The sequence below is a fragment of the Anopheles ziemanni genome, chromosome 3, assembly GCF_943734765.1.
Source record: "Anopheles ziemanni chromosome 3, idAnoZiCoDA_A2_x.2, whole genome shotgun sequence".
NCBI lineage: Eukaryota > Metazoa > Arthropoda > Insecta > Diptera > Culicidae > Anopheles > Anopheles ziemanni.
In genome coordinates this window covers 14,679,088-14,703,586 of record NC_080706.1, presented here as the reverse complement: position 1 = coordinate 14,703,586, position 24,499 = coordinate 14,679,088, and the positions used below count along the sequence as shown (strand labels likewise).

Below are 24,499 nucleotides of genomic sequence, written 5' to 3'. Positions count from 1 at the left end.
ACCCACCACTTCCACAAAGGTTACTGATTGGGTAATTGATGATTATGATGATGATGACTTCAGAAGTTACTGAATCAGTAGCTAATTTCCTCAAAAACTAAATACGATGGATAAATCTTCCCTTAGACAAAGTTATTGGTTTAAGAAAGACCTTTCATTTGAGGGGCTTATTGCTAAAACTGGCCGTGGCATTAAAAAGTTATTAACAAATTAGCTATTTCAGTCATTATTTCAAGTCGAGACCAAGGTTGTTGAAGCGTTGATGTCAAGCTGTGCTGCCAGCTTCGTTCTAGTGGTGGGTAAATCGAATTCCCAAATCCGACTCCCAATCCATCGAACGGTCGCGAGACGATGTAAATCAATCAATGCTGGTGAGGAAATCGTTTATCCTTATCTGAATCCTCATAAAATGACAACTGATGACTCGCTTTTTCCGTAATAAAAACGTGCCACACATTTCCAATCTGAGGTTCACCGTTGTAGGTAACGTTCAACTAACGTATGGAAACGGTGTTCTTCGTAGGCTTTGAAAATCGGGCACAGTCATTTTTGTATGTTACAGTCTAAAGAAGATTCTCGATGGAGAGTGACATTTTTTTATAAAAATCCGGTAAACATGTAAATCAAGTCCTGGTGCGATTGACTGTCATGTGACTTACTTCGTGTCTGGATTGAGTCAGATCAAATTCAAACAGATTCGGATCAAATCAGAACCAAACCGCAAACAAATCAAATCGGATTCGAATCTCAATCGGTCCAAATCATTACAATCCGTGTAGGGATCCATTCTTCGGATCTTCCGATTTTGCCAACACTAGTTACACCTAACCATAGGTTAGCGGCATTCAAAACGCACCGCACGATTCAGAACGTTGCGTCTGCTCGAGAAGAAGTGAACGTTTTTCCGCGTCGGTTTAACGTCCGTCTCCGAATAAAGCTATATTCACAAGTTTCACAGATTCCCCGTGTTTCTTCGCTACCGGTGTTTTTTTGCAGAGTGAGTGTGAATTTAATGGCCCATTTCCGTAATCGCGCCCGATTTCAGGGCCGAAGCGCACCATCTTCCTTTCTGCAGCGAGACATGGTCCGCACCATTTTATTTTCCAGCCAGTTGCGGCATAATTATCCGTGCGAGAATCAGTAATCCTGCGCTTTGCGGAGAACGAAAAAAAGAATAGAAAAACTCTGTAGTACAGGCGGCGTGCGAATGAAGGTGGTGTTTTTTGTTCCCCTGCACACACCATGCTCATTGGCATTTGCAACTGAAAGTTGTGCTCGAAATCTAGTTCAACGCCATGCAGGAAGGACGCCTGCTTTGTGAATATTTTTTAAACGCTCTGCAGCATACCATGTATGTATGCTGTCTCCCGGTGGTAGAAGGAGAAACATTTACCTTCTCGACCGGAAGTGCGGTCTGGCGGAGTCTGCCAACCCATGGCGTAAGCGTCAAACACACAGGACACTCGCAGGATGCCATTTGCCTTCATTTATGTCGCCATGATTGTCGCGTCGCTTTTCGACCCCGGTTTAAGCGCGGGCCATTGTCCTGAATGTATGCGTATCCTAAACGTGCGTATTTAACGTTCGCAGGAATGATGGGTGAAAGGACGTGTGTGTTTCTTCTTCGTCCTTATTTTCTTTTTATTTTTTGCCCTACCGTTCTCCTCCATCGCCGACAATGGCGCCCGAAAACAGCATCGTCGGGTGGTAAAGAACCCGATGATGGATGGCGAAACCTCCATTGGCGAAAGAATGGACGAACGGGAGCAGCCAGAAGACGTGGGGGGAAAAGAAGCATTTCTGAACGAAAAACGGACGGAAAAATAATCCGTCGGCCCCGTGGTGCACGAAGATCTTGTGCGGGCTTTTACAGAACTAAAGAAAAGGAAAAGCACAAAACAGGGAGATAAAAAACCGGGCAAAACAAAAGACACGAGAAGAACCCGTCGTGAGAAGATGCGGACGGACAGAAACTAGCAGCAAATGGGAATTTCGGAAGAAGGAGCCAGAAGCAGCAGTAAAAGAGAGTGAGCAAGAAACTAAAACGCTCGGCGTTTGGTTCAGGTCGAAGGGAAACGAAATAAAGTGCCCAAAGGAAAGGCAAGCCAAGAACATTCGCTTCTTCTGGCTTCTTTCTTTGCGATGCCGCGTCTGTCGTCCATGTGTGTGTGTGTGTGTGCTTCGTCTTCTTGTGCGAAAGAAGGGAATCATAGTAGGCAAAAAAAAAATCGAGCAAGCATCAACAAAAGAACTACCGAGCAGCTCCTCCGTCCCTGCAGCATAAACGAAGCGCTCGCTGCGTATCGAGAATCTTGTCTTTCTGCGGGTTAGTTTTCGTTCTTTTCGATAATGGTGTAGTCCCCCGTTTTGCCGAAGGGGGTTGATGTTCCGGTGGAGAATAAATGATGCTGCCGAATGGGGAGGGGTGAGATAGTGACGATTGTGTGGTGCGCGAGCTCGAGTCTCGACAAAGTAGTGTACCGCGTCCAAGCGTGTGTGCGTGTGTGTGTATGCAGTGTATTGAAACATATCCTCCGCCGCTCGTACGAGTGTGTGTGGCCTTACGATCGAGTGTCCGTGTGAACCGCGAAGCGACCGTGTGTGAGAAACGGAAAGGAGCGTTGGACCCGCGGCGACGGAGGACGACGGGTTTGGACGGGCATGAGATCGTACGCTGTTCCGGGAGAGAAGGAGCAATAATATCCCCAAGCAACCTTTTCCTACACGAAAAAATAAAAACCAGCAACGCGGCAGGATGTTGTGCTCCGTGTGGCAGATGGCAGAAGGCTGCTCAGCTGCTGCTTCCATCGTGGCCCACACTCGATCCCCCTCGTCCTCCCCTTTGCGTCCGTGTTCAAATCCTGTTTGATTTTGGTGGTCATGTGCGTGTGTGTAAATGTGTGTCGAGAACGAGGAGCAACGGAACGTCACACACTACTGCGTCTCCCTGTATTTACTGTCAACGTCGCTCTGGCTCCAGTTTTGGGGAAAGAAGAGATGGAGTGAAATGGAGTAGAGAAAGAAGAAGGATAAGAAAAGGACAGTAATAGGATAATAAGACGAATAAGTAGATCCGCGTAAGGACATATTTTTGCGTTCTGTGTACTCAACAAGGAAACCAAATATTTCCAAAGACGAAACAAAATTAATCGACCATGAAAAGTAGGCACTGTTTGCTGTGAAGAAGGCAGTAAAGAATAACCAAACATCAGCCTGTGCTAGAATGAATCGACCACCATTCATACCGATTACGAAACCGAAATCGCAGATAGGAGCTTGTATTTAATTTGTTTTTATTCTCCTCTTCGTCATTCCGAAGGGGAAACACTATTCCACGCTGCAACGACAATTACGAAGTACGAACGAAAGGGCAAATCGCAAAACTGATGATTACGGGGAATTCGGAAGCGCCACACCATTCTTCGATTTGTTTAATTTCTACCCGAAATGTGGCGCTTCGATACCGTTTGTCCCGTTCTTCTTGGAAAGCCAGTGGATGGGTTGTGGCGTCTCGGTTATGAATAAAATGTTATTCCAACGAAAATGGCCATCGGCGAAAGGGAAATGGAATGGGAAAGGTAAACTTCTTTTATTTTTCTATGCGCTAGCACTTTGTACGGTGTCGGTTTGCTGCAATGCGAATGAACGTGGGCACTATCTCCCAAAGGTTGGTGGCGTGTTGTTTTCCTCCGTCGCCATGACGCTCGTGGAAAACGTGCTGGTGGAGAGAGAGAAAACGGGATCACAAGAACGCTTTGACAGTTCTGCTGGACTGGCGGCGGTTGTGCCCGGAATGTTGGAATGGCGTTTCACGTCTGCGCCTGCAGGATTCTCGAGTTCTAGTCTCGCGGCCAAATTCTAGCTGCAGTTTCGTAAATCCTTCGTCACCTGGGTCCCGCGCAAGAGGTCAGTGTGAGGGAAGGTCGGATTGTAAAATCCTCCAGCACAGCACATCCAGCACGCTTGTAAACAGAGAGTGAGCGGGAGCGAAAAGCGATGAGCATGGAAAATCAAACGGGATGTCCTCGAGCGCTGGTGCATCTTGGAAAATGATAAAAACTCCCGTCTCTGATTGCCCCGGAGCTGTGGTTCGGCGAGAGACACGGAGAGCACAAACAATAACCCGGATCGATCTCGAAGTGTCGGCTTTCATCCTGTGGGAAAAACGAGAAGTTATTCTCGCGGAACGACCGCCAACGCCACCTCCTACGGAGAGGAGTAGAAAAGTGGGAAATATGAGCAATACTTTCCTTTCTGGACGAAAAGATTCTCGCTTTTTTCTCGCGGCACCACCGATTTGTAATGGTGCTGTTTTTCATCTCTCGGTGGTGGAAAAGCAAGCCGCCCAGACACACGCCCACACACTCACATTCACAGTGGAACACTTAACGAAGCCGCCGAGGCGCAGTTTTGTGGTTTGTTTTGTATCTGACCTCTTCCTACGCTTGTTCGGAAGGTGCACTCCAGAGACACATCAATGGTTGGAGTGAGCGGGAAAGTGGATGTGCGCGTAAAAGAACCAGGAAAAACAACCGAGCCGCAGGCTACAGAGAACTGCTGACGCAAAACAGAAGAACTTTTCGTCAAAGAAGAAAAACGGCAACGGAAAATGTGAAGCAGCTCAAGAATGAACGGCGAGGAAAAATGAAAATTTACATCAAGAGAGTGAATGTTTGCAGATTTATAGACGTTTATCAAGAATGGTCGCATAAATCCGTTCCCGTATGAGCTGCCTACGCTATCGACTTGCTTTTATGTAATACTTTTACGTCATCCCGTTGTCTTTCGTTCCAATGGCAGGTCTTTACAAGAGCCATGAGATTTTCGGTATATTTCTGATACAAATAGTTACAACTTTTTGTTGGGAGGGGTTTCACGATTCGGAACAGTTATGTCCCATCGATGAGGAAGTTGAATGGGCAAGGGAATGGAAAGTTGTTCCTATCAAAGGAAAAAAGACAAAAAAGATTGCAAAAATAAAAACCAAAAAGCCTAGAAGCCAGCATCAAGGCAAAAGAGAAACAAAAACATTAAATAGGGCGCACGGCTGGACAACTTTTGCATTGTTTTGTGGCCACATTTTTTTTGTGTGTTATTGTTATGGTGCTTTTTGAATCGCCAGAACCGGAAGTAATACCTTTCCCCTCGTTACACATGCAGGCACAGAGGTATAGAACCGAGGGCCGTCAAAGGGACCGAGTTTCATTGGTTTGTATCATCATTAAAATAAACACAAGCCAACCTATAAATAACGCTACTGTAAAGAACCCTTTTTCTGGCATAAAAACATACCGTTGCAAATGGGAGTAATGAATCCGATGGAAGCGACGAGTTTGTTGATGGAAGTTTGTCCCAGAAGGCTGTGCTAACTCGACCTCGGCGATCATGATTGGCAAGAATGTATGACGGTGGGTCTTATTAACATTTGATTGAGGAATTGTGGGTGCCACGGGGGGAGTGGGGAGTGCCAAGTCATCGTTTTAACCAGACGCCCGGCTAATATTAATGGATCAAGTTGACCAATCCACTGCGGCAAAAGTCCCGGTTCGCCCGATATCGTGCGGGTTTTGTTGAACCAAATGGATTGCTTTGATTGCCTAGAACCGGGAAGGGGTAAAAAAGTGAAATTATTAATTGATGCCGATGTTTCCCACCACAAACTAACGATCGGTTTGAATCGCATATTTCACTGCTCTCCATTCGTGGATACATGAGCGTGTTTCAACTCCATGTTGATGCTTCTCGTCCATGCATTGGCCGAACAATTGATGCGATCGATGCTTATGATTTCGAATCACATCACATAAAAACACACACCTTTTTGGTAACGAAGGGTTTGCACAGGGTGGAAGGGTTGGAAATTGAATTATAAATTCTTACCGCGCTTCGCGTGTACAGCAAACTGCAGCACGACGGCGGTGGACGGTGGCATGCAAATTGTGCGAAAAGAACGGGCCTAGAATTTTAATTAGAGGACGCCACCCCGGTACGGCTGATGGTGGTCAATTGAACAATTTCCGGAAGTCGGAATGCCGGCGAGAGGAACAACATACACACCGCACAACACTGCCATTTGCGTGTTCTCGACCGTTTAGTGTTCGGGTTTTGCTTGTAAACACTTTCACTGAACAACTAGCTGAAAAAGGCAATGCAGAATGGCGTTTGGCGCAGAGGTGCAAGTGAAGTGGGCTGAAATATGGAGTTTTAATACTTTTTCGCACCAGGATTTATGGCATCGCTTGGTGCACGAACTTGTTGTTGCACAAATTGGTGCATTTTGATTACTGGCACGTCTAGCACGTTGCAAATTTATTTCAGGGTGGGATAAACGGAAAGACTATAAATTTTGAGAAAAAAAACCCTGTTTAACAATTTTTCTAAAATGTATTTAAAACATAATTGGAAAAAGTCACGCTCGTAATTAGTGATGACGTCCCGCAACAGAGCGCTACCCGGTATGGAAGAGGATTTGGGTTTTTACTGTGGCCCATGGTCCTCTTCCATCCCGTTCAATTTTTCTACGAAGAAAACAAAAAATATCTTGAAGCCATAAAGCGCGTCCATGTGTGTAACATCCAGTTAACCCGTGTGCCGGCGAGGTTAAATGATTCCCGGAATGAGTTTATTGACTTCTCACTTTACTGCTTGCTTGATTTTGTGGACCGTACTGGCGGGATCGGATTAAAAAGTTTTTTTCATTGAAAAATCATTTTGGATTGGGAAAAGAATATCTAGAATGTAACCTTAGATATTACATAATATTTTTCGCACAAATATCAGTGATCAAGCGGTCACCAAGATTGTGGTGAAATATTTAGTTAATCACTGTAATCTTCCCGAACCTGTTTTTTTTTCGATGCGAGCTGTCATCTGTATTTTCTCGCTCGCTCCAGCATGTCTTTTGTTCCTTCCTTTTTTCACATCCCCGCGACTTCACAGTCGAGTCGGCGTAAACAAAACCATGGCAACGCGCGCACGCAACGCTGGGCACGGTGAAGCGCGTCCACTTTCCGGTCGCGGGTTTTTCGTCGACGAGCAGTAATGGCCGACGCCATGAGACGGCGATGTGACTTCCCCGATTGAGGATGAGCGCTGGAGGATGAAACACGACGCGGCTCGATAGTGTGCCTCTGCCTTTGTTGTGAAACTTGCTGGATTACTGCCTGGCTCTGCGTGTAATGTGTGTGTCGGGGGACAACTTTTGCAGCTGGTCCAAGGTTACGGGCACACGTAAACACACACTCAGAGACATCCGCGTCAGTCAACCGCTGGCAGATGAGAACGGAGACTTCTGCGTGCTAGAGCCCGCGTTATGGCGGCGCTTGGTTTTCTCGTTCGCTCCTTCCAATGCCTCCTTTGATTGTGCTGCTTGGAAGGGAATTGAGAGTAATTTATGTCCACCTATTAAATTCAAAACGTTTTATGAAAGAATAGAATTCGCAGAAATAAAACATAGAACGATCAAGATTGGTGGTGAAACCCATCTCCCCGATAGACAGTGAAAGCATTGGACGAAGGAAGCCTCGAACAAAGAAAGATGAGAAAGGCACGCAGCACGCATATAACGTCATCAGGAATGCGAGACGAAAGCGAATGAAGTAGTGGGCTGAGACGAATAATCTACACCGAAAGCAGAAGCGGCAGGCAACCGTGAACGTCTATTCTGACACTCTGGACTCCACCTTGGGCCCCATTGGCTAGGCATCTTCGGTACGATCCGGGCGAGTGGGAAGGGAGGGTGGCCCATAATGCTTAGCGCATGGCTCACCCCTCCAGCATATGACGCGCGAACTCATTGTTTATGTTTTCGTTTGCCTTTCACTCTCGCTCTTGAACTGTCTCTCTTGGCTTTTTTTTTATTTCTGTTTCTGCTCCAGCAGAACACGGAATGCTGTAACGAAGTTGGGAGAGCATATTCCCTTCAGGGAAGAAAGTTCATGACCCGGACGTCGTCTTCATAGTGGCCATTCGGAGACTCGAACACGTTCCAAGCGACAATTACACTTCCTTCCTGTATATGAAGGACACCTACTTGAGCAGAAGGATTTTTGTAGATTTTGAGAAAAAAGTACCCCCTTCCATTACACAAACAATTCATACCACACAATTTAAAAAGTTTCCGAAATTGGAAGATCTTTCCTAGGGTGGAGTCTGACTTTCATTTATAGCACACCTCAAGCGTTCTAGGCGAACTTTTTATGAGCCCCGGTTAGAAAAAATAAATAAATGCGTAGAAAATATGGCCCCTCCTGTTGGAAGGCATAATGTGCGCGCTTTTCTCTAACTATTCATTTTAATCGATATATCTTCGGGGAAATTCCCCCTTCCCGGGCGTCCCGGGTCCGTTGCGAAGTGCGAGACCACATTTGGCCGACGGGGAAAAGTTTTCCAATTCGGAAAAGTTACCCGGGCTGGGCGACGAAAAAGTTGGGCCACGGTTCGTTTATTCCTTCCTTCACGCTACCGATGTGAAAAAAACGTCTCAAATCTGGTTTGCCAAGAAGGTTCCCTTTTTCCCTTGGTTACCGGAAGGACAGGATCATGGAAATGTAATGGAAGAGAAAAATAATAGAATTTTAATTCCACTCGCCGACTGCAGTCAGGTTTTACGATTGCATCCATTTCTAAGCCTCTCCACTCTCGTGCCGGTTTTTTTTTTGCCTGCCAGCCTTCAAACTGCAATATTTTCAAACCCTAAAGTTGTGAAAGCAAAAGTACTTGAGAGAAGGATTTTTTTAATGGACCTTTCGCGGAAAGTTTTCCCCCACCGTGTTCTGTCCTGGACTGGGGGTGGTTAATTTCGTTCGAATTATGTCTAATTGACGTGTACTGGTTTAACATCCAATTTTTTTTTCTCTTTGTTGCCGGGTGTTTGCCTCCCCTAGGTCTTGGCAATCCTTGAAAGGTACCCTTGATGGAGCCAAAGAAGAGGGGCAAGTTGATTATTTGTTTCCTCTTTCTCCTCAAACCGAACGCCGCTTCGGTAGGCCAATCCGAGGTAGAAAAGGTGTTGAAAAAGTTTTCAAGTTTTAATGACTACGGCACAGAATTAATTTGTACTACCTGGAATGATGTTTTGGTCGGCTGTAATGACGGTCGGTAGGTGGGGGTGGGCCTGTTGTGGTCATGGTACAAAAAATTCCATTAAACTTTTTCTTTCACGATTGGCGAAATGTTCAATCCATAGCAGACACAGTGTAAAGGGTTTCTACTGAGGAGCAACATTTTCAAGCGAAAAGTAAAAATTAACATTATTTAAATTTGAAATACTTTCGAAAAATAATATCATTTCATTCAAATCGGTTTTGGTAAAAGGTCATGGGGTCGATTCACACTACACAAACATTCTTTCCGAGGACGAAAAACATTCCAGTTTATTGCACGGTTATCGATAAGCTTAGGTAAATGGCGATTGACACCTAATGGCCCTATTATGATAGGCACTTAGCAGAGGCATCGAAATGAACTTATCTTAACGGCTTCCACCGCATTTCCCATTTTGCTCAAGAATCTTCCAGGCTTCCGCGCGATGAGAGATCCGCAGAACCGTTAACAGATCGATAAAAAGAGAGAAAGTGTGATAGAAAGGCTCACTTCATTAAACATTTTCGCAAAGGCAATTAGCAGACACAAGCCCCCTAGTCAATATCAGAGACCGATAGAGTGAAAAGTAAACTTCGAGCACAACAACTCACAACACAAGCGTTTGCAGACATGAGACACCGGACGAAGGCCTCGAACAAACTTGCGCGGATGTCCTGTTTCGCGGCGAAAGGTGGGTAACAACAAACAAACTACGAAGAATTCGAATAGAACCGAAAGGATGCTAGAGTGGCCGCGTGATCCGCATCATCACACAACATACATATTATTTGCATTGACTGACCGCGACTTCTCCAACACTGCTCACCTTTCTTCCTAACGGTCACTTCAGTTATTGAATAGGTAGAGTGCAAAGTGTGATACACAAAATCATTTGAGCTGTGATACTTTTTACTTAAAGAAATATCTCTCTTTTTTCACTTGGAAAAATAAATCAAAACAGAACACAATTTTTTCAAAAATCATCCTTTGGCAGGTGCTTTATTTTTCCAACAAGAAAGTATTAGAAAAAAATTTCTCTGTAACGTTGATCATCGACAAATTGAAGAATAAAACACACCACTTTGTAACGCACCGTCGCGTTTTGCGTCGTAGTGCTTTCGACACATAAAACAAAAAACCATCCGTGTTCTTATTTAGTTGAAAAACACTTCCAATAGGGATTCGAGCACAAGTTCAGGTTGGGGTTTGACAATTCCGAAACGAAACATTGAGCGCATTCAAGGCGACAGAAGCAAGTATTTTAAAGCAACTGTTTTTTTTAAATCTATTGTCCCATGCTTAGCAAACTAGTACATATATACTATCTAGAGAAAGCAGTAGTAGCATATATAATGGCATTCTTGTGTTTTCTGTGTATCTTAGGTCTAACTTTATTGTTCGTTCCAAACAACCCTATCAAATAATGTATCGATATATTACACCCCCTCTATAAATATGCCTGACTTTATGGGAAATAGTGGAATGACATAATTAATCGTGTAACTGATTTTAATTTGGACGTAAACAAACCAAAATGCGAGTTCATTAGAGCCGTCGAATAATGCAAAAGTTAGTTGTTTTAGAGCATTTGACCGAACATATATTTACCGTACCGCGGGTAGGGTTTCCGTTAGCGTTTGCGTTGTGTTCTGTGTCCTTCTTTACTTCACATCACCGGTCTCTCTTCATTTAGTACGTACCTCTAGTTGATAACATCCAGAGCGTTTGCGCGTCAAACCAAGTATTAACGCGGCCATAGGTGCAACATTGTATAGAGTTTTGGTTGTAATGATGTAAACAACAACGTTTGCCCGTGATGAGCCTTTTCTATCGCAACTTCTCTCATTTTGTATGCCTATTTGGTTAGCTTTTCTTTTCTTATGTTTTTTGTTTCGAATGCGGCTACATGGTATCATTTCGTTGTTCCTCTGTTGTTTCCTTTTCACTCGTTTACATATTTTTTCTATAGGTTTCATGTAAGAAATAACCTTAGTTTAATCGTTTTACGTTATACAACATAATTTTATTGTTTTTTTTTTCATGTCTTTCGATGCTTTCCTAATTTGAAAAAAAAAAAAATTTACACGAATGTTTTCATGTTTTACTTCATCCTGTACATTATACAAACTTAGCTGCATTAGTAAACGCGTTAGCGAAGGTTTCTTAGGGATAGGTCGTCTAAAATAAAATAGTTAAATGCACACAAAATCCTATTTCTCTACTCTCTTTATCTTCTTCTCATTTTTTCTTCACACTCCCGCTCCCCCCCCCCCCCCCCCCCCTCCTACCACCACCACCTCTGGTGGTATCGCTGACCGTATGTCCTGTCTGCTATTGTTTGCTGTTGTGTCTGTAAGTGTGTGCGTTTCCGGTGTATGTGTGTGTGTGTGTGTATAAGGGCTGTGCAGTCCTGTGGGTGTGGATTGTGCCACATCGACCGAAAAAACCGGGCTTGCTTGATGTGGCCACTTCACACCCCCCCAAGTTGGCGAGCGGTGGGGAACACTTCCCCGGGAACAGTGCAGTGATATGAAAATTAAAATGTTATTTACATCGTAGATAGGCCGAGTTTCGTACTGCCACACCATGTTGTCACTACCATCAATTTCTATTAAAAACAAAATTAAACCTCCCCTTTACACCTATGTACGATCACTCGTTTCTACTACTGTTGTTACTATTTACCTGTTTGTGTTTTCTTTTTAGCTACTACCACTTTCACCTAATGGTTTTTGATTCTTTCTGTATCCTTTAGTGACAAAAAAGCGTATATTCCAATAGTGGAAAGACCACCGCACTAGCGAAGAGAGAACCGTACCCGCAATAATAAATGCATCAAACTTTCAACGTAACGCGAGTCGTTTACATGTGTACATGTAATATGCATATATGATTTAGTGTGTAGTTGAGAACTGCGTTCTTGAAATAGCTCTGCATACATATATCTTACTCTCTATTGTATATTACCCGAAATCTAAACATACGTTTTTGGTTGTGTGCTCTCGCAAGAGAAAAGTTAGTTGAAAAAACAAAACTCTGTAGTGTGCATTTTGGAAGCAAGTAAGCAAACGAAAAAAAAAAACAGAAAGTATCCTATAACAATAATAAAACAAGTAGTGTGTGCTATCATTAGCGAAAAACTAAACAATATACAAAAACAAAAGCAAAAGAAATCCATCTCATCAACGTAGAAGTATCCTTACGTAGAGTATCTACGCGGCGGCAATTGAAGCGAAAGCAAACGCCAAACCATCAATCCACCGGAGTACGACCGTAGAGTACTAAAACCCAGTTCCGCTTACATACCAGTAGTGCGTTGTGAAAGGGAACACGAGCCCGCCGTGGAGAAGCCGAACCCGTGGAGGCAGCGGAGTAGTAGTGCGAGCGGATATCTGCGTGAGGACCCCAAGGAGAGGAGGATAGCAAAAGATGCTGTTTGAAAGTCACACTATGGCCGCCAAAATGTATCCCTACAATGTGCCTCCACCGATACAGGGCGCAACGGCGGTTCCCGTACCGAACATAAGGTTTGTGCTAATTTTGTTTTCTCCGTTGTTGTATATCCTTTTACCTACTACAAGCGTTACCTCGATATTTAAACGTACCGAATATGCTCATCCCGACCTTATTTTTCGTCCGCTGCGTTTTCTCTTCCACTAAATAACATGTTCGTAAGGCATTTTGTTGCATCACATGATTCTTTGTGTTTGACTGGACTTGCGTTAGATTCACTTCTAACCTATTTTTTTTTTTAAATTTATTTTCTCATACTCAACTAATACCGTTCGCTCGTATGGATTTGTTGTAACTAATTACACACTTGTGTTTCCTACTTTCTATCTCAGTTGGTTCAACTGTTGACCGCGGATATGCAATTTCCTCTTTGTTAAACATTATGGTGGCCTGTTTTGAATGCTTTCTCATTAAGTTGTATTGCTCATTTATCATCTTACATACATTATCTAAAACAAATGTCTTTTGTCTGTTTAGGGTTGTGTATACTTTTTTCATCACGATTTTTTATTCACTTGTAAATGAAATAATATTGCCCTGCGGGTTCCTCACTGTACAGTATCGTTACTTTACGTTCTGGTAGAAGGTTATTTGTTTGTACCAGAACCAGTTGCTTTCCACCACACACCACCGCCCTCATCGCGCATGTATGAATGTATGAAAGGCCGTCCCCAATGTAACTAATGCTTGCTGGGAGGGGAGAAGGATCCGAGGCTTGTGCGTGCTATTAGCGTTTGTACCCTATTTATCTTAGCATGAGCATAAGTGATGATGCGAGCAAAAGAGGAGACCACCCTTCCCCCACCTCGACTTCCTCCTTCCCCCTTCTCCCCTGTGCACTGCTGATCGAGCACGAAGCAACTTTGCATTGTTGCGTATTGTGGCGATGCTGTAGGGATTTGGTTGCGGTTTGCTGAGCTATTCTAGAAGCGCTACCCTTATATTACACGTGCGTTTGCCCATAAATAATAAATCGCGAGATGCTACCGAGTTTTCCACCCCGCTGTGGTTATAATTTCTGATGAGTACAAGTTTGTAATATTAAACCCTAATTACGTTGTAGCAGCGTTAGACTGATTTCGTTCGCCAATTTTTTTCCGTTTCTGGAAGGTATTTTCGCTTAAAATTAGTGTCCTTTTGCGAGCAGATTCAACGAATCTTTTTATGTTATCAATATCAATCGTGTTATTTTCATCTTGGAAGTTATCTTTTCTCTTTGCGATCCATCCACCGTGGGCGTTCTATGCATTCCCGGAAGGCTGTTTGTTTCCATTCAAGTCTTCCTACCACCACCCCCGGTATGCAAATGCGTTCAGCTCGAGGAAATCCTGTGAAGCGCAGCATTCTCGGTTATACAAATTAACTTGACTACTTGTTTCGCCACCATTTCCAATTAGCTTCGAAGGATCTATCTTAACAGCGGGACGCCACGGTCCCCTCGAAAAATGTCGGTCTAGTACGAGCACGTGCTCCGGGCGATTGCACGCGAGCCCGGGATATCGTTGGTCCTCCCCCGAAAGCTGTTGGCGAATATAACAAGAGCAAGCCTTGACGTTGTCATCTTGGGCTCCGTTTGGAAAAGTGACGGACGGCGAAAAACGCGGCAAACAGAGCGCCTGCACCGGATGGGCGACGAGAAACCGGAAAGGAACTCCGGAGCCGTTTGTTGTTCGGTGCATGTTAATAAGCAGATCTGCGAAATGAATATTACTGTCATTCTGCATGCTGCTAATTGGATTTGTTTGAAAGCGGATCCCGCCCGCGTTGCGTTGCGGTGCAACACCGATGATGATGGTCCGTTGCTAAAGGCAACGCGAGCAGTTGGCTGTTTGAAGCGGTGATCCCGGCAACGATGATTGTTATTGCAGTGGGTGCAGCAATTTCAAAGCACTTCATTTTAGTTTTATTTATGAACGATTTTTCTTTGTTCTTGTTTGCTCTTTAACAACCAATTTTAATGTTTGCTATAAATACACTTTAATTGTGCGATGATTACAAGAGCTTTTGGCTTTCGAAGTGGAATTGTTGAGTTGCTGCAAGATGTTCGTGTCCTTGAACGAAACACTTTGCTCAATCTCAGACGATAATTGTTTGACGGTGAAGGAAGGAAAAATAAAAACGCCAGAAATGGAAGAGAATGGAAGCATTTATTTGTCTAACCTTGGACCGGTTAGAAATTTGAAAAGTAAACAAAAATCACCAGTCCATATGCATGTGCTTTGTAGAACACCACCGTTCATCTCATCACGCTTCCATCGCAGATCAGGCAAGCAGCTGGGAGAGAGAGAGGGAAAACAAAACACAATTTACCTCACACTCACGTGGGGATGCATTTTCCACCCGTTCTGTGTCCTCGCCGTCGCATCGATTAGGCGCATTACGCCACTTTCTTTTTCACGCTGCAATGTCATTTGTAATGGGGTGGTGGTTCTGTGTTGGTTGCGTTTGCAGATTTTACCACCGCGAGGAGGGCATCCGGTACGAAATGCAACCGAAACCGTTGGAGCTGGCAGACGTTGCATACCCCTGGTTGAGTCGCCATCAGCATCGTGCCCCTTTGCGGGATGATTTCTCGCGCGTAAATGGCCTTGTTTGCGATTTTACGCCGCTTCGTTGCAGTTTACACTTCGCGGTTCGCTTTCCCGTACCGCATTAGTGTGTCACACTCACGTGGCGAACACACGTTTCAAATATCGTCCATGATCTGCCGCTATGTTGTTGATGACAGTAGACAGGATGGAGGGTCGTTCGAGAAGGGAAAAAACGGTTCCCTCTGTTCAGGTAAACTCAACGGAAGGGCGAATTTTCTGCTGCAGCTGCTCGAATGGTTTTTCTGTCGCAGAATGGTCCGAAAGGTGTGGTACAGACACACAAACCCCCGGTGGTTTCGGAATATCCTTTACCCGAGGGAAGGACATGCATACAAGAGAACTTCCACAGATCGGTTCTGTGCGAACGCGAACGCGAGGTTATGCCCAAACGTCGATGGAAAGTTTTTCCCTGTACCTTTCCATTGGTTTGGTCGTTTTCTTTAGAAGTTCAGTCCACCTTCGGGTTTCCTCCTTTTTCCCCTACACAACACGGTCCCCTCCCCAAACTCGAAGGGAGTTCAGAAAATTGAACAGATGACGGTGTTTTCGGTCGGGTTCAAAGCTGGACTCGTTTTTCCTCTCCACACTCGTTACCATCACTTCCTTCTGACTAAATTTAGTCACATACGCGGGCTACAGCAAATTTGAACGTTATTTTCTGGTTCGTGTGTTTTTCTTGTTCGGTATATCCTTGTTTTTGGGGAAGGGAGCTGAACCATCTGCGTGATGGGGCAAAGTCGGAAGAAAACCGAAAAGAAAATGCTTTTTACCAACTCTTCGGAGCTCGAAACGTAACAGCTGCCCATCGGAACCGTCTCGGGGCATCAGCAAAAACGGGTTCCCATTTGTTACCAACTGCCTCGTTGGTGGCTAATTTTAATGTTTCTTGCTCCAGATGGTTTTGTTCTTTCCCACTTGCAACGTTTTCAGGCCTGTAGCACAAAAAGAAACTTTACAGTTCATCAACTTATTTCCTTGTGCAACTTACCGGCAGATATGCCTCTCCAAATGACAAAGATCATCCTTTTATTATATTTTCTTGTCAAATCATCACTTCGTTGATGTGTTTGAATGTTTTTTTTTCTCCATTCCATCCTTCAAGTCCCATTTAAACCTCCGCCATTTCTCGTGTGACCATCCATTCAATGTCCTTCCCGGTTTCCCAGAACCGCAACGGGGGCTGCAAATTGTACATTACCACGCTTTTTCACTCATCAAAGTCATTTTCGGACCGCGCGCGCGTCGTAACTACTTCGGACCCGGGTAGCATGAGTTGGCGTTTGTCGAAACGACGAGCCAGAAGAATTATTTCCTTCTGCGTCATTCTTGGCACGGACTGTCGGTGGCACAGGAACGGACGGCCTCATCAGGCAGATCGAATCTTGAAATATTCTCTCATTAAACAGTCCTCGCAAGTAGCGGGCAGGACGAAACGCGAACGGTACGTGGAAGTGAAGTACTATTAGGGCGTCCGGGTTTTTCGTTCTTCTGCTGGCATTTCTTACCAACGCTTGCTGCGATGGAGCTGTGCCGCTCTCGGTCGTGTATGGTTAATGTTGCGTAGCGCTGTTTTGCCCCCACCCAACGAACCTCGCTCTGATGCTGGGTCAAAGCCTCTAAACGGCTTAGATTATTTGCACGGCGTGCAAATCGCCAAGGGGAGGCTTTTTTCTCCCACCACCCAAAAACCCACGGCCGAGCAAAAAAAAATAAAAGACTCATAGTTAGAAGTTTCGTTCGGTCAGCAGTCGCAAAGCCCAGCCTGGACCCGTCATCATGGAGGTTTCCGAGGTCTCGTCCGGACCGGAATGACGGTGGGGGATATTTTTGAAGTTCGGCTTTATTATTTTTTTTTTTTTCGTTCTCTAGATGGGATTTTATTTTCCATTTTCGTTCGGCAGGGGTTCGTTTTTGTCGAGCGAAGCAGAAACCGGCCCGGAAGATACGGAGTTCGATGGCACCCGGGCTGCAGGCCGACCACCCTTGGCCAATTCGTCCGTTTCGATTGAAATAGAGCTGCTTTTGCTGCTCGCTTCTACCTCGGGTCTTGTCTACGAGCGCACGAGGTTGTTGATTAAATTTCTTGATTTCCATACCACCGGATCCGCTGCTTCCTGTCATCACCTTACTTTGGCCGGCCGTGTTCTGGCCTTCAACTGGCCGAGGCTAGCGGAGCGCTCTGCTCTATCGAAGGGAAGTCTCGTGTTCTCGTTCAATGTCGTCGCTAACGATGGACCGAACCGGGCATCACAAAAGCTTGCCATCGTAAAACTTACTTGTGTGTGTGTTGGGGAGAAGAGCAACGAAAAAACTACCCAAAGGGGAGGAGAAATGTTTGAGAACTAGGGGGAGGATTTGTAATCGGAAGGATGAACATCACGATCGATGCGAGCGGCAACAACATAAACCCTGTAAACCTATGAGAGGAAACTTTAGACACACTTATGTGTTGATGGTTCGCTGTTGCTACACGAAGAAGACACCTGAAGATTGTCGGATGAACAAACTCCCTCCCCCCACCACCACTCTCCATTCCATCCCGTGCTATTCTAGAAGAGAAGAGGAAGTTTAAAGTTACTGTACTTACTCGACCGCAAAACTCTCACCCGAAAACTCTCATACAGATTACGGGCGAGACTGTTGGCTCTGAACACCTGAAGAGATTTAGCTCGTTCGCTGGCCCATGGGTCGTCGTGAAGGTTGTGTGGTATACCTGGGAAAGATGGTGGTCCACCGCCCGACGCCAGAGTTTCTGAGGCCCTCCATGCAGGCCTCCGTTTTTCCGTGTCTTCCCTGCAGTATAAAAGTATAAATCCGCTTAGCTTGGGCTCATCTTTTTATTACTATTGCTATGGCCCTATTCTTCTTCACCGCCCTTGAAACATGGTGATGTTGTTCAACTGTTTCTTTTTTGTTTTTTTTTCTCGTTTAGAGATGCCATATTTTTCCACCACGATTTGATCCCTCTTCGCTGTAACACCGTCGTGATCTTTCGGTGCTGATTCGTTGATTCTGGAAAGACTCTTCTGGGCTTTCGGCTAGCAGCCTGCCTAGAGATAGAGCGGGCCGGATTAGGGTAGGCTCACAACTGATGTTGATTGTATGTGTGTCCATGGGAAGCGAAAAACCATTCACCATCGAGGATATCTCCTCGGTCCTTGGTACTTATTCGATTGCTTGCTGAAAAGTTCGTTGATTTGTCAGCGACGTCGACGGGCAATTGGGAGCGATTGTTTGAACGAATTTGGCAGCAAAATGTAGGCTGATTCAATTTGGCTACACTCTCGGGGAACTTTACTTCCCCCCCCTCACCATGGATTCGAGTTCGTAAAACTCCCTTTAGGAACACAACCGAATCGATTTCTTGTACCCTTTAAAAGCGGTGTACACTTTCCTTAGAGCTTCATACTTCATGGTTAAACCCCTTTAAATCCCTTCTGATGATCCTGCCGAAAGTAAAATTCAACAAACGGGCCTCTCCTTGCCGTCCCCGACAGTTGTGTCGCTCATTTTTCGATAATTATATCAGCCAGCAATCGAGTTATCATCAACTCCTTTTGAAAGGGGAGATGGCGCCTTCTCGTCGTCGTCGTAATGATTTATTTAGATGAAACCAACTAAGTTGATGAAGTGACGATACAACGGGCCGTCTTTCGAAGTTTGTGTATTAAAAATAGAGTGTCGTCTACCTAGGGTAAACGCCTTGTTCCTTTAAGCCCCATAATTAGACGGAATAGCAGGAGAAGTGTAATCAACTTTGAAAACGTCCAGAGTCACCAGGAGTGTTATCTCTTCCAGAACATTGGCCACGCTCAAGGAAGTTGAACCTTTTCTAGAGACTCAACTTGAAGGGAAGATATCGAACGCTGGTAGGTTATTGTACGCGTTCCTTTTCGATTTAATAGCATAGGATAACAGAGAGTGTGTGAGAGAGAGACTTTGCCGACTACCTTGAAAGGAACCCTGTCCACGTCCGTGACCATGTCGTCGTGGACTCCCAGTGAACGTAGTGGCACCTTTGGAACCGTTTTCGGTCAAGGACAACATCCGTGATTTCGGTCGAGGTGCATAAGAGAACGTACCTTCCCTACCTGCGTCCGCTTGTGTCTTTCTGTACCCCTCCGGTGTACTACCTGTTGGGTGCACTACCTGTGGATACGGGTGCCGAACCTTGGGTCCATCCGTGGGACCACCTTCGAGGCAGGCTTCAGGAAACCTACGATAATTGGACCTCGAAGCAAGATTTCTCAATCACCCCGAACGCAAGCGGCAGGGTAGGAAGAATGTCCGAAAGAATTTCAATCAAGTCTCGAAGGTCCACGGGAGACAACTCACTGCAGACCCCTCAGCGTACGCGCGTGTGTGTGTGTGAACGGAGGTTAAAAGGTGTAAAGAATAGGCAAGCCCGCAGAGGGCTCGAAAGGCCATGAACCTATAAATATCCATCGGATAGCGTTGGCCTGCGACCGAAGAGCGCTTCTCGTGCCACAGTAACACAACGCTCGGGCCTCTCGTGTTCGACCGTGTTTGTGGCCGTGCGGTTCTTCTGCCACGGTTGAGGTCGCCCGGCTCTGGACCGAGGTATCCTGTTTCGCCCTGCCGTGTAATGCAAACCCTCAAGTATTTCCTGTGCGCAACCACCACCGGCAACGGTTCCAACAACTGGCGGGCGTACCCCTCCCAGCTTTTTTTGTTTTTTTGCATACAGATTCAGATTAAGAGCCGACCGTTTGCTGCTCCAACTTTCCGCGCGGGGGGAGGCGAGAGGCTGGTGGGGTTGGTCCGCGTGGAGCGAGGAGATAATCAACGGAATCGCGCTCCGTTCACGCGCGAAGTCAACGAAGTTGCCGCTATTAAGCGATGGGATAGGGGTGGGGGGGGGGGAGTTGTTGTAGGGGGGCAAGTGGGGGAGTAGAGGAGGGGATGTATATTATAGCACGGGCTATACGCCGCCCCGATGTTGTGGAAGGTGAATGCTGTGTCGGTAACACGATCACCCTCCTCTCCGGTCTCTTGTCGCCCCCTCCAAAAAGCCTTCTCAATGGTAGACGGGAGGGAGGGAGAGAGGGCGAGTGTGTTGTCGGTTGGGCTTCGAAAAAGCTCCCCTCCCCCGCGAGAGGGAGATGAAGCAGACGGCGGGGTGGAAAATCACGTTTTCTAGCTGCGTCGCGCGACGGAATATGAGCGGCGGCGTTGTAGTAGTGTGTTTGTTCAATTCTTGTGACTGCATGAAGTATAATAATTTCGTTAGCGAAAGCCTCGAGGAACTTGAAGATATGAATTCATTGCGACGTTGGGTAAATTTGGAAATTTCATCAAGAGTAAAAGCGATTGAAAGTTCTTTGCTACTCGAGCTTAAATTCAAATCCAATTTCATTGTTCCACAAAAGGATTTTAAACAGTATTTTTGACATCGTTTAAAAATACTTGTGTTACAGTATACCAATTACAATCGAAAGGAATTCACCATTGGTTTGGGAAAAGGAACGAGTAATTTAGTAAACGTAGATGATAACCATTACGAAGGGTAACCAAAATGTACGACATGCACCGAGATACTATTGCCGCAAACCAAACCGACAACGCTTGTTAATAAAACACGCGTCGTTAGTTAGGTTCTCGCTGCAGCTGTGGGAGTTACGGGGGGAGGGGATATGGTTGCTCCATCGGAACGGAAAAGCGCCGTCTGACAGCAGGAACCCACCGAACGAATGATACCGGCGTGCGTTGATGTTGGTCCGAGCAAAGGAAAGGGTTCCAAGGCACTGGCTCAACTTTATAACCCCGTCTCACGAACACCACGTGGGTTGGGAGTTTTGTTTACTAGCAACCGCATGTGGCGGGAGGCGAAGGGGGGGTGTCTGCAATTGCACCAGTCACCTTTGGGAGGTCCCGGGCTTATGCTAATTTCTTCCACCACAAACCAGTACAGTGTCTGTGTGTGTTTGTTTTTTTTCTGAACGAAATCCCTGCAAAATCCTCCAAAGGCAGCAGTTTCGCAAAGTCTCTCCCACAACTCGCATCCATTACGGGGTTGGTGGGGGTGAAGGAGAGGCCAAGGGAAGTTGAAAGCCCCCTCAGGGGGCGTCTCAGGAGTAACATAAGGTCGTTCGTATGCTAATACTACTACTCTTACGATCGATACTTTTACTACGATTGTACTTACGAACACCATCGCTGTCCATTTGTTGCTTGAATGTTACAGCCTTTCCTCACGCCCCGGAAGGTCTTTCCTTGGGTTGGTGAACTTTTGCCCGCCCTCATCCCCGCCTCGAAAGGGTCACGGCGTCCTCGGGAATCGGTATTCTTAGTTTTTGTTTTCTCCACCACATTTGATCCCTGGTTGGCGTTTGGTTTGGGATCATGACTCTATTTGTAGCTCTGTTTTACGAAATGTGATATGTTTTGCGTACGATTGGCTCCCCCTTTTTCCTTTCACGATAAGGCAATCCCGGAAGATCCTAGCTACTGCCGACTTCCTGAATCGACTTCGGAAATCGTATTTCCAAATGAAGGAAAAGGGGGAAACAAGTTTCCACTGTAATCTCCTTCTTCTGGCTGGCCGGTCTGATGACTATTGAACTAACAAAGTTTGCAGCTTGCGTCGTTAGGCGTTGGCTTCCCCCCCAACAAAAAATGGGTTGGATTTCTTTTAGGTTCCGCCACTTGGAAACGGCAAATGAGCCAAACGAGTCACGTTTTTCTTTCGCAGGACTTCGGTAGTTCGAGGCTTTGGTAAGAAGTCACCAAGGTAGCATTTATTCGTTTAGCGATTCGTCGCTGGAATCGATTCGACTTACAGAGAACGGTCGGTTGGTTTAATATTGATCGGCGTTTGGTGGTGTTGGTGGGCGAGTCTACTACAAGCCTTGCTCTACATTATTTGCTTCTGACTTTTCCTTCAGTCGACCCGTAACTCGACACTCGGCAGCAAGTGGCGCGGCTGAAACGATTCTTAATTTTGAATTAGCACCCTGGCCTTGTCTCTGCCCCCGCTGTTATTCTAATCCCCCTCCACTCCCGACACACTCTGTCAACACTCTCCCGCGATTTCGAACTGTTCTTCGGGGTGAGACGCTGGTCGTAAAGTTTTCCGAATGTAATTATACCATTTTCGCCGGTCGGTGTGCGACGCGCCCGGTCACGGATTGCGTGTGGTAATGCTACAACAACTTCTGGTGGGGCGCTTTTTTTCTCCTCCCTCCCCTCCTCCTGCCCCCCATTCCCGCCCCGAGGAGTGGAAAAATTTGTGCCGAAAGTTTTGCCCATGTTCTTATTAATTCGAGCAGTCAGCAACGCTTTTCCTTCTTTTCTTTCCACCACGCGGGGGGGAAGGCGAAAGATGGCCGCAGTCCTTGAAAGGGGTTTTTCTTGTCCGTCTGTTTCCATTTGGGCCTTTGCTCCGTGTGTCACGTGTACGTGCGCTCGAAGTCGACGTTCGTCTCGCGAAGTTTGTTTGAGGCGATGCCGACCCCCCTCCCGGAAAGGGGTCGGGGTAGTGATTTGATTGCTGCGCTAGGCTTTTTGCAAGGGGCAAACCAGGAAAACGGTGCTTGTAGAGAGGAAATGAGTAGAGGTATAGGAGTAAAGCGGTGTTATTATTATTGATCTATACTAGGCTTCAGGGGTGTTCAGGTTTATGTCTTGTGACATTTCTTAGGAGCTTTGTTTGTGAGACAATTTTTGTTTGGCAATGGATTAATAATGCATCTAGTAAGGAGTCTAGAAGCAATTGGAAAAGTAGAGCATAACTCCCGCTTTTAGTTTATCTTATTACAATGTACAGATTTCTCTTTTTGAACTATTCAACTGACCGACCCTGTTATTGAATATGCAAACGCAAAAAAAACATCAGATGCTAAGCTCTAAGGCGTAGAAATCAGATGAGGCCACGGAAAAGTAAAGAAATAAAAAGATTGATACTCTATCCCCCCCCCCCCCCCCCCCTTTCCATTCCCCACCCATTCAATGAATGATGCTGAATGGTCCAAGAAATGATGCTCCACGAGAGGTGGCGCATAACTTTGTTTAATGTTGTGAATTTTACCCGCTACCCGCCGATGGACCTATATTTCAAAACGCCCAGCGCACTTTTCTTTTCCATGGATCTCTCGGCGGGCGGGCAGCCGTCTTGGAGTGTTACTCTGGAGCTGGCCACACGGATTGCATCACACTACCAGGCGTGAGGAAGGGAGAAGCGTATTTCAACGGCTTAGGCTTCGCCAGACGTTGGGCTTTGTTTTTGTTGCGGTGAAATTGCAAAACACTGTGGCACTATTATTATTATGTTTTGCCGAAGGGACCTCTCCGTTTCTCGATGTGCCACACTTTAACGCCGATTAAGAGGTGATGGAAAGCTAACGCGATTGCTGGCCGCGTCCATTTTTGACTCCGCAATCTCTACCGGTTTGGTTGTGTTTTTTCCACTCCGGCAAGGAAAAACTTCTGACAGTTTCTTTAGATGCGCTCCAAAAGAAAATAATGGTTAGTGGTTTTTTGTTTTGAAGCGAACTTTCTCGTTCGCTTTCCGTCGAAATGTTTCTTGTTCCACCAACCGAGTTGGTGTTTCGATCGTGAACGAACTTCTCATCCACGTGAAACATCTAAAACATCAAACAAACTCATCAGCGGTTAAAATGAACATTTTCATCATTCCGCCGGCTTTTCAGTCCTTGCACTCCCACTTGGCTGATGAATTTGTTGACAGGACCAGGAAGCAGATGGTCGAGACGAGAGTTTCTGACCATTTACTTCCCTGCGCCCTGTTGTCCGTTGCAGAAGTAATGACGATGGTTGTGTTTGCGGTCCTGTTCTGTGTGCATTTATTTAAATTCCGTTTAAGCGGAAGAAAGGCTGAAATGAAAACGCAAACATCCCAGAGCTCCCAGAGTCCCATCATCTCCTGGCCGCAAGAACCAGTGTTCGGCCCACGTACGTTGGGCATACTGTTTTGTCATCATAAGCTCTGGCTCGTATCCTTCCTGGCGGGTGTTTGGAGCGTGGAGACAGAACAGACAGAGCAGACGACGTAAAAGCCACCAAGCCATCCGGTCGAGACACATTCGACTGACCGAACAAACTAATGAATTCCTCCCGCAGCAGCAGCAAGGGGAGGAAAGGCAAAGTCTGGGGAAAACCCCGGCGCAACAATGGCGTTTCAGATGGCAATGGAGAAATGGTTGGTTACGGAATGAAACAAAATAATACACCAAATGGAAACTGCAGGAAAACCTGTGGCCGTTCTTCTATATAAGGGTTGGTTTGGGGGGTTTTCATGGCCAGAACGCGGGAGCGGGCGGAGGCCCGAAGGC

At 45.9% G+C, this 24,499-nt stretch overlaps 1 protein-coding gene across 1 annotated transcript in view; it reads left to right on the top strand.

Annotated features, from left to right (window-relative positions):
* Positions 1 to 856: 856 nt before the first annotated feature.
* The window catches only part of LOC131289125 (RNA-binding protein Musashi homolog 1), an 82,694-nt gene continuing 59,051 nt past the window's right edge, over positions 857 to 24,499 (top strand). Inside the window, exons 1-2 of the mRNA XM_058318329.1 lie at positions 857 to 997; positions 11,840 to 12,611. Coding sequence (XP_058174312.1) covers positions 12,514 to 12,611 — 98 coding nt within the window. The 5' untranslated portion in view covers positions 857 to 997; positions 11,840 to 12,513. The remainder of the gene's footprint in view (positions 998 to 11,839; positions 12,612 to 24,499) is intronic.